The 14049-nt window shown below is 58.3% G+C and overlaps 5 protein-coding genes across 5 annotated transcripts; 2 read left to right on the top strand and 3 right to left on the bottom strand.

The window, feature by feature from the left end:
- Positions 1 to 904: 904 nt before the first annotated feature.
- On the bottom strand, positions 905 to 1720 carry ABB37_00446 (TATE DNA Transposon; the record flags this gene model as incomplete). The annotated part of the gene is made up of 1 exon (XM_015796637.1): positions 905 to 1720. One exon carries the CDS (start codon positions 1718 to 1720, stop codon positions 905 to 907), a length of 816 nt encoding a protein of 271 aa, XP_015664645.1.
- A 45-nt stretch (positions 1721 to 1765) lies between these two features.
- ABB37_00447 (hypothetical protein) lies at positions 1766 to 2407 on the bottom strand (the record flags this gene model as incomplete). Its single annotated transcript, XM_015796638.1, has 1 exon — positions 1766 to 2407. One exon carries the CDS (start codon positions 2405 to 2407, stop codon positions 1766 to 1768), a length of 642 nt encoding a protein of 213 aa, XP_015664646.1.
- Positions 2408 to 3329: 922 nt separating this feature from the next.
- Positions 3330 to 4128, bottom strand: ABB37_00448 (hypothetical protein; the record flags this gene model as incomplete). Its single annotated transcript, XM_015796639.1, has 1 exon — positions 3330 to 4128. The coding sequence occupies exon 1, from the start codon at positions 3828 to 3830 to the stop codon at positions 3330 to 3332; it is 501 nt and encodes a 166-aa protein (XP_015664647.1). The 5' UTR covers positions 3831 to 4128.
- Positions 4129 to 4488: 360 nt separating this feature from the next.
- ABB37_00449 (hypothetical protein) lies at positions 4489 to 7502 on the top strand (the record flags this gene model as incomplete). Its single annotated transcript, XM_015796640.1, has 1 exon — positions 4489 to 7502. Exon 1 carries the CDS (start codon positions 4737 to 4739, stop codon positions 7500 to 7502), a length of 2766 nt encoding a protein of 921 aa, XP_015664648.1. The 5' UTR covers positions 4489 to 4736.
- A 1324-nt stretch (positions 7503 to 8826) lies between these two features.
- Positions 8827 to 13101, top strand: ABB37_00450 (hypothetical protein; the record flags this gene model as incomplete). The annotated part of the gene is made up of 1 exon (XM_015796641.1): positions 8827 to 13101. The coding sequence occupies one exon, from the start codon at positions 8827 to 8829 to the stop codon at positions 13099 to 13101; it is 4275 nt and encodes a 1424-aa protein (XP_015664649.1).
- Between the last annotated feature and the right edge of the window lie 948 nt (positions 13102 to 14049).

Consider the following 14049-nt stretch of genomic DNA (forward strand, 5'->3'; position numbering starts at 1 on the left):
CGCGTAACTAATAAGTGACACCAATGACGCGAAGGATCGAATGGTGAACTGGTCTTTCTGCGCCGCTAAATCCAGCTTGGTCACCGTCTTGATCGAGTTGCGAACCTGCCGCTGCCCCTCCATCCAGGCAAACTCTTCACCCCAAAACACACAACCTTTTCTTCCAAGCCCCTTTTGCTTTCTCAAATCCGATACGAATAGACCCTCAGCGTGAGTAAGTCAAATGAGTTTTCGTTTTCTGTTTTCATCCTATTGGTTTTACAGCGAGGTGGTTATTTAGCCTCGCCTATGGATTTCGAAATGTCCTGTTTTCGATCTCGTGGGGGTTCGAGGCTTCCCAGCCATAAAAAGAAAAGAGAAATGAAATTTCCGGAATGGGCTCGTCCGCCCAAATCGCAAGAGCATCGTGAGATGGTCACGACAGGCAGGAAAGCCTGTTTTTTCTTGCCCCTTCATTCTCCGTCCGTAGCTCCAGCAAGACAAAAACGAACTTGTCCCTGATCTCCGGCAGACGGAGAGCGTCGTAGAACGCCTCGAAGTCGAGCTGGAACATGTAGCGGGCGAAGCGGAGACGTTGGTGGCGCTCCAGGCGCGATAGGCGGGTGATGGAGGGGAGTTCACTCTTCCGGATGACTCCGTTGAGGTACCGCTGCGGGGTCTCCAACCGCGTGTGACCGGTGATCCGCATCAGGATCGCCTCCGGCACCCCTTGCGCCGCTAGGTTCCTGGTGGCCCCCTTGCGAAGCGACGGAAGCGCCGCCGACGAGTTCACCGCACGGATGGCCTCTCGCACTCGGGTGCGCAGCGGGATATCGTCGGGGAATATTCTGCCCCCGAGTGGACGGTTCGCCGTGATGCGTTGCACCACGCTGGCATCCTCGCGGCTCAAAACTGTCGGGATCGTCTACGGCCCGCGGAACCGGGCACCTTTTCCCCGACGCACCGTCACCTGCATGCGGACCGAACGGGGTGCTACCTCTTCTGCAAAATGAATGTCCTTGACGAGGAGGTTCGTCACATCGCCAGGCCGCGCAGCGCAGGCCCACATCAGCACAAGAAAAGCGTGAGACTCGGGGTCGACGCGGACTGCAGTCAAGACCCGCTTGTACTCCTCCACCGACAACGGCACCGGCGGCTGTGGCTCCGACTCGCGCTCGAAACGTCGGGCTCCAGATATAGCTTGGCGCCACTCCGGTTCCCGGGCCAAGTCCACCGGCCGCGTCTGGTTTGTGTAGAGGGGCAGCTGGAGTAGAGCGACCTGAATGGATACGTAGTGTCGCGCCATCGTCGACCACTTCCAATGGCGTGCGCAGCCCATCCTTCGCACCAGCTCGACCGCCGCCGTGTGCAGCGGGAGCGACAAGAGATCCTGGGGCATCGCGCGCAGGTTCTCCAGCCACGTGCGGTGTTGGATGCGCACCTGCGGGTTCATAGCCGCCCACGCCACCTGAGACACATGAGGGGGCTTTCCGGGATGGATGAACCAATCCCGCGGACAGGCACACCCCTCCGGATGCCTGCCGTTCCAGTTTAAAGGACCTGAAAGCCCTGTGTTCAGCGCACGGTCCATTTCCCCATGCGGGTCGTCCACCGGGGAACCCTGAGCAACGGCCCTCTGATCAACGCGTCGTCGCGGCACAGGAGATGGCAAACCAGTGTATACCGGCGCGCGGAGCACGTACAAGCCGACAGATGCCGCGGAGACCTCACGCGTCACCATATCGTGGCCAGGCTGCTCGGTACGTGAGCGGACATCCGCATGGTGCTAAGCCTCGAGCGCGAAGACGTGCTCATCGATGCTGGCCGGAAGCGGGACATCCTCCATTGCTCGGATCAAGAAAAAATATCGTCTGGAGCGGATATCCACGTCCTCAAGAATACGCGGTGACCCCATTGGCTGCTGTACCCCATAGTGAAGAGGAGTGTGCCCAAGCTTCGCGAGGGCGGACGGAACGCTTTGCGGCACTCCCGGCGGGAAACCGGCGCGAGTGACGCGCTGACGGATGGCGGGAATCGTAAGCGCGCGATACTGACCGTCAGCCACCGAAGCCAATACAGATGCGGACAACATGTAGCCCATACCGTTTACCCGCGCGTGGGGCTCGCTCGACTCGTAGGTCGCCTCCCAAGCAACCGCGGCACCACCCGTAAGCGGTGAGTCCGTCGTGGCGGCCGGCTGCAGTTTGTTCAGGGCCGTTGGAGGTGGTGGGGTTGCAGGCGCCTGGTGCGGCGCAGGAATGAGGGAGGAAGGCTTCCCGAGGAGAGCCGCGCTGATGTTGCGCAGAAAAACGTCTCTTTTCGGGTGGTTCTGGGCTGCGGCGAAGAGAAAAGTCCGCAGGCGTGCCGGGAGGTCAGCCGCGGGGACGATGGTGATGCCTAAATGATGCGCAAAGAAGTTCGCTGTCATGAAAATGCCACAGTCGTCGCTGTCGCGTGCCTGACGCTGGCAAGGGCAAAATTCCAGCTCTATCGCAGGCCAGATGCGACGGACCCGCTTCCACAAATCTCTGTGAACCGCCCAAGACGGCGCAGAGTCGAAGATCCGGAGAAGCAGTCCCTCGCCTGTTCCATCACAAGACGCACTGGAGAGGATGCCTGCGATCCAGTGGTGGTGGCTAAAGAGGGGGACATACAATGTGCCGTGCGCCATCAGGCGGGCTTCGATCTTCCGCTTGAGGGCAGAGACAGCGGGGTTGGAGAGGGGGTCAAGGACACCACGTGGCGCAAGGTCGGGTAAAGTGCGACACGGGAACGTCTGCCCCGAAGGGAGGTAGCGGCGATACAGGTCATCCAGCTCAACACTGGACGTGCGCCCTTGGCGGAGGTCACCTCCCCACACGACCTCACCGAACGGCGCAGCTGGATGAGCCTCTGGTGGCCCCGCCGGCCCTTTACCGGGGCGGCAGGGCTCCCTCGTTTTTTGGTGGGCGAACGGCGGAGGAGGGTACCGTGTCGGGGGCAGCGCCGCCGCTGTAGTACGCGGTACGGCGAGAGCGCGCGCGGCCAGCGTTGGTGCGGCGTTGCTGCTGGTGTTGCTGCTGCTCCTGGTTCCGCGCAGTAGAGATGAGAGTCTTCAATTTCGACTCTATCTCCTGGTGCCGCTGCGCATCCGAGGCTTGCAGTCCTCCAAGGAAGGCCTCGAGGTCCGACAGATCCACATGGGCCACTACGTTGCCCTCGCCATCACGTACGGGCGCAAGGGATGCCCCACCGGTCAGCGTCTGCTCTTCCGGGGCCAACGAGCAACGGTTGCAATCCGATCCCCCGTGCAAGGCCTCAGCCGGTGTGCCCCTCATTAACAGGGTATACATGTCGTGGCCCTGAACCGGTTACCATATGGCTTCCGGGAAGTCGCACACAGTCGCCGCCTGATGCCGCCGCGCCACGGGTTCCACCAGTTCCAGGGCACGTACGTTGTGGTACAGGGTCGCCAGACCCTCCGGCACAGTGAGGATATAATGCGCGAGGAAGAACGCCGACTTTTTAGCGTCCTCGTCCCAAAGAAACATGGACAAAAGCATGCGCTCGATGGAGCAAAGGCTGTTCTGTCGCGCGCGCTCCAACGCCAAGTTCCGCAGGTGGTCCCAGCACCCTTTCTCTGCGTACTCTTGTTCAATACGAGTAAGGCCCAACTTGGCCTTCACGTACTCCGGAGCCCAGGGGTACATGCGGACGTAGTTCTCCCGCGACATCACACTGACGTCCCAAGAGAGTGTGGAGTCCATGCCACCGGAAAATGTCGTTGCAGCAGCAGTTGTGGGGGTGGTGGGGTTTAGGTACTGGCGGGTAAGGGAGTCCACCAAAGTGACGTACTGTTCACCACCCAGCATACCCGAGTTGCGCAACTCCTCCAGTTGCGTCACCGCTTCACGAAAGGATGCAGCCCTCTCGCTAAGAGGGGCTGCAGGAGGGGGGCGAGTGACTGGAGCTCCCGCCAATGGAGGTGCAGCAGGAGACGTCGCCGCGGGAGTTGCACTCCCTGGCGTTGCCGTCGCGCCAACAGACGTGGCCGAGGAAGTTGACGTCGAAATCGGCGGCGTTGGGAGGTTGGAAACCGACATGGAGAATGTGAGACGGAGTATGAACAAGAAAAAACTTTGTCAAGTGACCAAAACGAAAGCGCTAGGCTTCACGAAATGTGTAAAAATATGTAAAAAGGGAGAAAGGGGGGAGAGAGAGTAGATGCATTGGCAGGGAGAAAGGTAGATTCATTCCAACTGACCCGAAGGGATCACACTCGACACGCCTGAATCACTCCAGATGAGGCTTTGTTTTGGTCTTTACAAACAGAGACAGATGATCAGTACACGTCTCATACGTGTGTGTGTGTGCTTCTTTTTCCACCTTCTTTCTTAACTTGACGGTATTACTTTTCTTTCTGATGTTGGTGAAGTGTTCTGTTTTATGGGATTTCTTTATCCTCGCTCTGCCAGTCTTCGCCAATCAACGCTTTCTTTCCATCCGTTTCCTTCCTGCATCTACACCAATAGTACGGTTTGCAGCGATCCGTCTCCACACCGTAACGCAGTGGACGAGTTGCTTCACTCACTCCAACGACAGCTCACTAACAAAGCACTGCATTGCATCTTGCATGAAGCACATAGAACAGCCCCCCAAAAAACACGAAGGAGCTCTTCTAGTTCATAATCGTTGAGCCAGTCTCCCTCATAAAAACAGAAAGGAGAGTGTGAAGGAGGCGCTTGCAAAAGATTCTCCTCGAAGGTATTATTCTTGCCATGCTGCCTTCCCTAAGCACTTCGTCTACAGCTGTTCCACCAGTCGCTGGTGCCTCTCCAACGGCAACGGCGCCTCCGTCGCACGATGTGCTGCGTGGGCTGCGCTGCTCACCGTCGCGCCGCGCTGTAAAGTTCACCGCCGACGCCCACTCGCGTCACTTTCTCGCTTTCGATACCTCCATCAGTCGCGAAACACGCCTCGTCCTTTTCATGGAAGTCTTCGTGTTCCGCCATCTTCTCGTTGATGCCGCCGTGGTGCCGGCGTTTCAGGTGGCGACGTACACGCCGGAGGAGCTGCTGGAGGTGCGCGTCGTGACGGATCCGCGCCACCCCGCCTACGGCCAGGCCGGCCTGTACGCGAAGAGTCCCATCCCCTACAACGCCATTGTGACGCCCTACTCTGGTTTTATCGAGGTGTTTGCCACCTCGTGCAACTCCCGCACGTACACGATGGGCTTCGGCTCGATTGGCGACGACTACGCGCTGGATGCCGAGTTCGTCGGCAACTACGGGCGCTACGCGAATGACCCGCGTGGCGTCGGTACGCTGCAGGCGAACCTGTCTGCTGAAAACCGCTTTAACAGCCGTGGGGAGTCGTACACGGCGTTGGTGGCACGCCGGCAGATCAGTGCAGGAGAGGAGATTCTCATGTCATACGGCAAGGCGCACCGGTTAAGTGCGACGCCGTGGGTGACGATGCAGGGGGAGCCGATGATGCGGCCACGCGTGGGTGGGGTAGTGCCTTTTCCAGCATTTCGCACTGTGGAGGCGGCCGTGTGTTCGCGCGTCCGCGATGGGGACCGTGATGACGTTACCGCAAGGCTGTCGAGCACCACGGACGCAGGCCCTTCCACAAGGATCGAAGCGAAGAGACGGAGCGACGACTCCTCTACCGTTAGAGCAACGGCTTCGCCGGCTTCCAGTTCTCATCTTTCCACGAACGTAAGTGGTTTGACGGCGGCCGTCGCACCCGAGAGCAACACAGCATACACGAACGAGACTGCTGACGCTTTGGCTGACACGGCTTCTTCGCCTCCTCTGCCGAGTGTCGCGTACGATCTTCTGTGGGAGTGCCCGCAGTGCGGCATGTGGACGCTTTGCGAGGCGTCGGTTGCAGACATGCCACTGCCCTGCAGCGCCTGCGGGACACCAAAGCTGAGCGGGGCACGGCTGATCAGTTTGCTGAGCAGTCCCGCAATTACCCAACGCGCGTTGTTGCAAGAAGTAGGGCCCCTCCGCACGTCCCGCTCCCCTCCGCAGGATAGGAAAACACCTCCGTGTTCCTCAACGTCGCCGTTGCCGCCCTCCTCTCCATCGTCTGCGGCTTCTTCTTTCACATCCTCCTCGCCACCGTTTAGCAGCGAGCACACCGACTGGCCGATGAACGTGCCATTTCTACCCTGGCAGGTGTGGGATGCCGCGGTGCCCATGAGCGTGTTGGCGAAGCACTCCCGCTTCGACACACAGGAGCACGTGTTCATCTATACGGTTGACACGGGTCTGGACGAAGAGAAAAAGAAGCGTGGCCGTGACAATGCAACGGGCGCCGCTGCAGAGCAGCGGGAGCACGGAAAGCAGAGGACAGAGACGCCCCCCAACGTAACGGAAGATGAGCTTTCCGAGCACAGTGACTCTGGACGTGAGAAGAAGAGCCGTGTCGATGCCGACTCTGCGCCATCCGTGGCTCGCACCAAATTCCATCTTCAAGCGTCGCAAGCGGACCCGATCCGAAGCCGTAGTCGACGGAACGGTGTTGGCCGTCATGGCGGTGCTTGCCATCGGTTAATACGGGGCGAGTTATGGGCGCGGCAGGGCGATGTCGATCCAGCCGACTTGGCGAGGCTAAACCGCGGCTTGACGCCTGCTGTGACGCTGATATCGGCTCCCGCGTCAGAGGACTCGACGCTTTCAGCACACGTTTTTTCACCATTCTCTCTCTCCCCACGGCAGCTGCAGCAGAGCACCCACACGCGGCTCGACGCGGCCGAAGTCAAGGAGAGTTTAGACGACTTCACAAAGCACGGGAGTGAGGTGGAGGCAACGCTCGCCAAGTCTCCTCTTTCTCTTTTGATGTCGCCCACACAGGAAGTGGATCGTCTCATCGTGTTACGGCGGGCAGCTTCCGTCGGCACCACCTCTGCAGCAGTGTCCGCCGACACGGATGACGTGGCCTTCTCTCCGCAGCTGGCAAGCATGCGCCGCCGTCTGCAGTGCATGACGCGTCGCCTCTTCACCGGCAAAGCTTTCCAACCGGGAGAGGTGGTCAGCTACGTTGGTGGGCTCGTGCGGAGACGCGGTGATTCGCGCTGTCGCGTGTCGGACTCCTGCTTGGAGATTCCGCTGCGTTTCTTCTTACCGCCCACGTTGCGAGAGCGCTGTCGGGTACCAACTGGCGCTGTCGCACCGACGCACGGTGCGACCGCGACGCAGACTGTCGAAAAGTGCAGCAGTGAAGGAATTACACTACAACGCTTCTGTCAACGAATCGACGGCTTCTCGCTTGTCGTGACGAATGAGTTCATGTATTGCCCCTGCGTGGTGTGGGAAGAGGAGGCGCAAGAGGACGTGAGCCCGCTGGGAAACACACGCGACGATGGAAGACACCGTTTTCGCATGACGGGTGCTGAGGACGACGTAGAAAGTGCCTTATCGGCGTGCAATGTGGCCCTCGTGCTGACGCTTGATTCCCTCGGCTGCCCCTATGCGTGTGCGGTGGCAACGAAGGCAATTCGAGCTTTTGAGCCGCTGCTTGCGCGTGCGCAGTAATTAAAAAGAAAAATGAGAACCAATTGAGGAAAAGGAAAACACAATGCACCCGAACGACGGATGCACCACTCACTCGTGTGGCCTATCTGGAGGGGTAGAAACATGCGTCTTCAACTCACGTGTGTGGCAGCTATCAGACACAAAGATACAAATTGTACTTCTGTCCTTCTCGGTCATCGAGGAACACAGCACAACTATTTGTCTTCCTGACTGTTATCGCAGCGAGGAAACCCAGCGTACTGCTCAAAAAGAAAAAACTGCAGTGCTGCACTTTTTTTTTTGAGGAAGTATGGTTCTATACACCCCGCAATGTGGGAAGTTCCATGTTGTTTTCTTCTCCGTTTCTACTTGCTTCACATCTACTGTCTCCACATTCCTTATTGATTTGTTTTCTCTTTCTCTTTCTCCATTCTCCTACCTTTCCCTCACACACACACACATACACACACGCCTCAGTGCTTGTTTTCTTTTGTTTTATTTGTTTCTCTGTATTACTTTTGGTTTACTTCACAGTTCCTTCGTCACGCATCAGTTGCTCAGATATATGCATATGTGCCGCTGATTCAGCTTCTAAACCTTTTTCTTCTTACAATTCCGTTTTGTTTTGGTTGAGCTTTTTGTGTTTTGCTCCCTGTTAAGCTCCCGCTGCTCCCCGTGCAATTTGCTACTCTTCTCTCCAGCTTCTTAAGGTTGTGGTAAGTTGACGTTCCGGTTCGCTTGTCAGTCGATTGTGTCTCCGCTTTACGTGTCAACTGTGAAAGGAGTTCCTTTAAGAAAAGGAAAAAGAACGAGGGCGAGAGAGCGTCTTGGCGAAACTGACAGCGCGCAGGCATTCTGTGGCGCAATCCCCCCTTTTTTTTTCCACTTTCGCTTTTAGAGTCACGCGGGTTTGCGCTCTGCTGGCAGTCTCCGACTGACGCACATCTTTCTTCGTGTTCTGTTCATTCATCTTCGAGTATTTTGCCGTTTCACTTTTGTTTTCGTTCTCTGCTTGGTTGCAGCGTGTAGGTTTTTTTTTGATACTGCGGCTACGAACTCTTTTTTTTTTTTGCATTTTTTCATTTCCCCCGTTTTCACCTGGTTGTTGAAGATTGCTTTGTAAGGTTCTTTCTTCTCCTCAAAAGTCGTCTTGTCTATAATTATATCAATAAGCGGTTTAACGGTGAGTAGAGTACAGACAACGGCGAGGCAGCGAATGACGCACCACCCACACGCCTCCTCCTCCTCCTCCTCGTCTTCCTCATCCACCGTTGCGACCGGCATTGGCGCCACTAACAACGGTGCTTCACCAAACAAAATCAACCAACAGCACAGTCCGACCGCAATGTCCGCGACGGAGATGTCGAATGGGAGCAAGGCGGCGGCAAACGAGGTGCGGCTCGACAGCTCCGGCGACTCGCCCGACTCCGTTGCCGCCAACGGCAGCAAGAAAAGGTCTACGAACGGCCGCGGCGATGGCAGGCCAGGCTCCGGTCTAAAGAGTTCCACAACGGGTGCGGCGGCGAATGCCTTTGGCGAAGTCGTGCGCATGACATCCGTGCAGACCGTGACCATCGGAGACGGGAGCGGCACCGCGGCGGAAACACGCAGCAGCAGCAGCAGCAGCAGCAGCAGCAATGGAGGCTCTGCATCCCCGGCGGCGGCGTCTGCTACGGCGGTGAACGCGACGCCCAGCAAAACGACAATCGTGCCGTACCCGGCGCCGTCGGTAGGCCTGTCAGCCCCCACAACTTTTGCCACGTCGCTCTTGAATTTGGAGGTCAAGGTGCTCACGCAGGCGCTCGGGGCGGAGAATCAGTGGGTGGAGCAGGGCGACGGTCGAGTATCCTTCTGCGACTTCACCATTCGCGTCACGGCGCCGAAGCCGAGCACGGAGGGCACCCTGAAGGACAAGAGACTGTCGGGGAATCCGAATGGGTTTCTTTCCGGTTCGACCGAAGCTGAGAGCTCCGCCTCGTCTGTTAAGTCGCAGGAGGTCGTGAAGGGCACGTCATCCGCCGGCGAAACGCGCTCTGCCACCTCAACCGTGTCCGACCTGGACGAGGACGAAGAGGACGAGGCGGTCATCTTGGAAGACACGATTAGCAACGACACGCCGTTTGTCGGGGAGAACTGCTGCATTGTGTGGAACAGCTTTGAGAAGCAGCTCTCGCTGTGTCTCATGTACGCCTCCGAGGAGGGCTACTCCGCCTCCTGGAGTGCGCTGGTGGCGCTGCAGGACAAGAGCTACCCCCCGTTTCGCTACGACCTGCTGGAGCGGTGTTGCCCTGCCAGCGAGCGCACCGTTCTCACCGTGCCGGACAGCGAATCTTCCGTCACTCCCATCCCAAGCTCCAGCGATAAGGCAGATGGCCCGGTCCTGCCCTACGCGTACTTCATTCATGAGCGCCATGACCCCCCGCTTGGCTTCATCGAACAGCACGCACTGTCGCTCTCCATTATCGAACACCATCACGCGTCCAACCCGGCCTTGTACGAGAACAAAGACACCGTCGTGGCGATGCTGAGTGTCGCCAACGCGGACCTGCTCGACCACCTCATATCTGATCAAAACTTTCCGCTGCTGCTGTCCGGCCTGAAGTGCACCGCGAACTCGTTGGAGTGGGTGGTGCCGGCGCAGCTGCGCGAGCTACACGTCCCTCCCGACGTCACGGCCTCCATCGCAAAGGACCGCCGCATCACCTTCTTACAGGAGTCTGTCCTGCCCACCTGCTGCTCGGGCGAGACGAAAACGGAGCTGATGACCAAGTACTCCACGCTGAGCCGTCGCATCCGCAACGACATCGTGTGCGGACTGCTGACATGCGACGCCCTCTTCACCGAGGCGAGTGAGGCGCTGCGGATTGCGCCGCCGGCCGTGGTGAACGGCACAGCGAGCACCAAGAGCGTCCACAATAGCCCGGGTGCGATGGCGCTCAGTCGCATCAATTCGATTGACTCGTCCGCGAACTTGTCGAATGGCTCCTTAAGCAGCGACGCCTCGCCGAAGACAACATCTCTCGCGGGCGACGCCGTGATACAGGTACAGAAGGCGGAGCAACAGGTGCTGGCGCATCTGCGCTTCTTCCGCGAACTGGTCACCCTCAGCATCTCGGAGCTGGGCCGTGAGATGGTAGGGCCGATTGTGGGCAAGGTATACCAATGCGGTCTGCTGTACTCTCTCTCCCTCGTCGCTGAGCGCTTTGCGATGCCGGCCAACGTGGCGACTGTCTTCGTGAAGCGCCTGACGGAAAACAACAACGGCGGCCTCGGTTCCAACCGCAGAGGGGGCGGGGCCGCCGTGGTCACGTCCGGTGGTAACAGTCACGCGACATCGAATGGTACGAATTTTTACTCGCCCGCTGTGGAGCAGGAGCTGGCGGCGCTGTTGGACGTGACGCTGGTGCGCATCAACGAGCGGCAGGAGGAGCAGCTGATGAATGACCACGTCCGCGCCCCTATTCTGGCTGACCCCCTCAAGTACAACGGCTTAGTTACCTTCATGGTGCGTCAGCTCGTCGTGAACGGCGCCGCGACGGGCTCGGCCCCTTCGACAGGTACAACTCGCGCGGCGTCGGGTGGGGGTATGCTTCCCCAGCCGAAGCGCATTATGCGGGACAGCATGTCTGCCACCAACCCTTTCGCCCTCTTCCACGTGCTCGGGCTGCACGACGACGAAGGGTCGGCCGCGTCGGAGCGGGTGCTGGATGCGGAGAGCACGTACGTGCGCAACCAATTTCACAACTTCATCATCACCAAGTATCTGGCGCACGCGACACGTGGCACCATGCCCCCCGTGCCGCTGCCGCCGTCTCTCGGTGGGGTGGCAGCGCGCAACACCCCCATTGTCCGCTTCGACAACGCCGCGGCGGCGCAGAGCGGCGGTGTGCGTAGCGCTCATCACGACAGCGGTGAATCGAGCACGAGCACCACCACTCTCGGCGTGCCCAACACCGGCGTCGGGGTCGGGGCAGGCAGTGCTGGCTCTAGCGGTGGCGGCAACAGCAGCAACGGTGGCGGTGGCGCGAACGGTGGTGGTAGTCCGTCTACCTCCCCCGTCCTTCCTCTTCCCCAAGGCGTTACCCCGGCCTTAATCCGCGTGCTGGAGTACTTGGTGGCGCTTGCAAGTCGCCCGAATCGTGAACTGCTGCTCAAGACGGTTTTTCACCCCAAGTCGCACATTCTGCACTTTATCGAGGGCGCCTGCGATACACTGTGCTGCACCGACGGGATAGGCGGCCGGTGCCAGGTCGGTCTCGACGTCCTCTGCGGCTGTGTGCGCTTTTTGAAGGTTGTCATCACGCAGATGGCGTTGCCCAGTGCTGAGCAGGACGAGAACCCCCTTTCTTCCTACGCTGCTTCGCCTGAACCCCTCTCCTCCACGCAGACCACTGCCATCTGCCGTCAGTTAACGGTGGAGCGCGACACCTTTGGCTACCTGCTGAAGGCGTACAATAAGCTTGGTGGTTTGCGCCGCAACACCGTCTTCCACTCTAGCCTCCTGGCCGTCCTCGATATCATTAGTAAATGCCCCTCCAAGGAGGCCGAAGACAGGTCCACGAACAACCTGCGGGACCTGCGGGATTATTTGTTCTACAAGCACCTCACGCGCCTTCCGGAGGTCTTTGCGCGCCGCTTCCGCGAGCAGCTGCTGGATGAGGCCAGCCGGCGCCTCGGTCGGGAGGCGTCGCACTCGCCGAACGACAGCGTGTCGGTGCTGAGCAGTACCATTGGCAGCGAGCTGCTCCGCTCCTCCAGCAAGTTGCGCTTCGTCGACGAGGTGGAGGCGGCGGCAGGCGGCGTGGACGGCACCGTGGTGCCCGGCAGCGTCATGAACCCGGCGATTGCCGCGAACGTGGCCAGCGCCGAGGAGAAGCAGCGCAAGCGCAACGCCCGCTCCACGCTCGATCAGTGGACGGCGACGGCGACGCACGTGATGTCGTCACAGTCGCCAGTGCGCGCCGTCGCCTCGCTGGGTCTGTCGGACGAAAACGCAAGCCGATCCGCCGCGAACGCGTCGCCGCCGCCACCGTCGTCGGCAGGCGCGCGGGCGAGTCCTCCTTTGACGATCAACATCTCACGTCCGGGCAGCACGAGCGCTGGCGGCTCCCGCACGTTGTCCGGCGATGCCGCCAACTCAAACCCGGCCACCACGAATGGGTCGTCACCGCCTCCGCCGTCTTCTGTGGAAGTCACCGCCGCCGCGCCTTCTCACCTGACCAGCGGAGCGCACGCACCGGACAACAGCGGCGCGCCGTCGACGACCACCAGCAGCGGCACGGCGGTGCTGAAACCGACGGCGCCGAAGAACGAGAAGCCGCCAGGACGGCCGCGCAACTTTGCCAGCGTGCTGGAGACGACCGCAAAAAACACCGAGAACGGCACTGGGAAGAGTCGCAGCATGCCAAACATTACCACGGGTGCGTTGTCGCCGCCACCGTCGCCGGAGGAGACACGGCTGGCAAAGTCAGGCACGATCACGACATCAGTTCCGCCCCCACGTACGAATAGCCCTGATGAGAACGGTGCGGTTAACCACGGTTCTCCTCTCTCCCCGGCGGATAACGTTATATTGCCGAAGATTAAGAAACGCGCGTCTGCATCTGGAAAGCGTCTGTGAGAGCGTTCTTCTCTCCCTTTTTTTTCATTTATGGTTTGTTTCCATTCGTCAAACGTGCTTTTTTTTCTTTATTTGCTGCACTTTCTCTCACCCGCAGTATAAGTAAATCTGTGTGTGTGTGTGCTGTTGCACTTTTTGCTGTTCTTCCTCTTCTCCTCTTCATTGTTGACCACAAAGGCAAATCCGCATTTTCCCCACTTCGCCGTTATTTTTTTATCGGTGTGTCTCTTGTCGTGGTGCGGCGTTCATCTTTACCTTTTTTTCCCCTTGTTCTCCTCAGCTATCTATTACTATTGATTTTCCCCTCGCCGCATCGCAGGTTATTTATGTTCTTTTGTTTTTCTTCTTTCTTGTCTCCTTTTTTTCATCTCTAAGAAGGAAAAAGAAACTTACGATGCGTGCTTCGATGTCGTCTAAAAGCAGAAGAGACGGTTGGTGGAGGTGGTGGATTTTCTTTTTTTCCTTGCTTTGCTTTTCAAACGTATGCGCGATCTGGCGGGGTCGCGGAAATCGCGGTCCTATGCAACGCCAATGTACAGTACCTTTATCATTGTTTTCTTGCTGTTCTTGAGACCTCACGATGTTGCATTTCGTCACCAGTGGTGGCGGAATGGTAAACGTATGATGTACAGTAGTCAGCTGTATTTGCCTTTGCGATGCTTAGCTCGAGGACGTCATTAAAGATCGTTCGAAGCTTGTGTTGGGAAAACACATTAGAACCGCAACCTCTCTCTTTTTGTTGTTGTTCGTTTTCTCTTCTTGTTCTGTGTGAGCTTTCAAAATCGTATATTTCCTCATTTCTGTAAGAGACACGCATATAACTGCAATGAAAGACGGCGGCGTTAATTAAAAATAATTACCCCCCCCCCCCCAACGAAAAAAAACGAAAAACAATATCTCTGACCTACGAAGATGTAAAGAAGAAAACGCAGCTCTCCTCTCAAGGGG

This window comes from Leptomonas pyrrhocoris (assembly GCF_001293395.1).
Source record: "Leptomonas pyrrhocoris isolate H10 chromosome Unknown, whole genome shotgun sequence".
Taxonomy (NCBI): Eukaryota; Euglenozoa; class Kinetoplastea; order Trypanosomatida; family Trypanosomatidae; genus Leptomonas; species Leptomonas pyrrhocoris.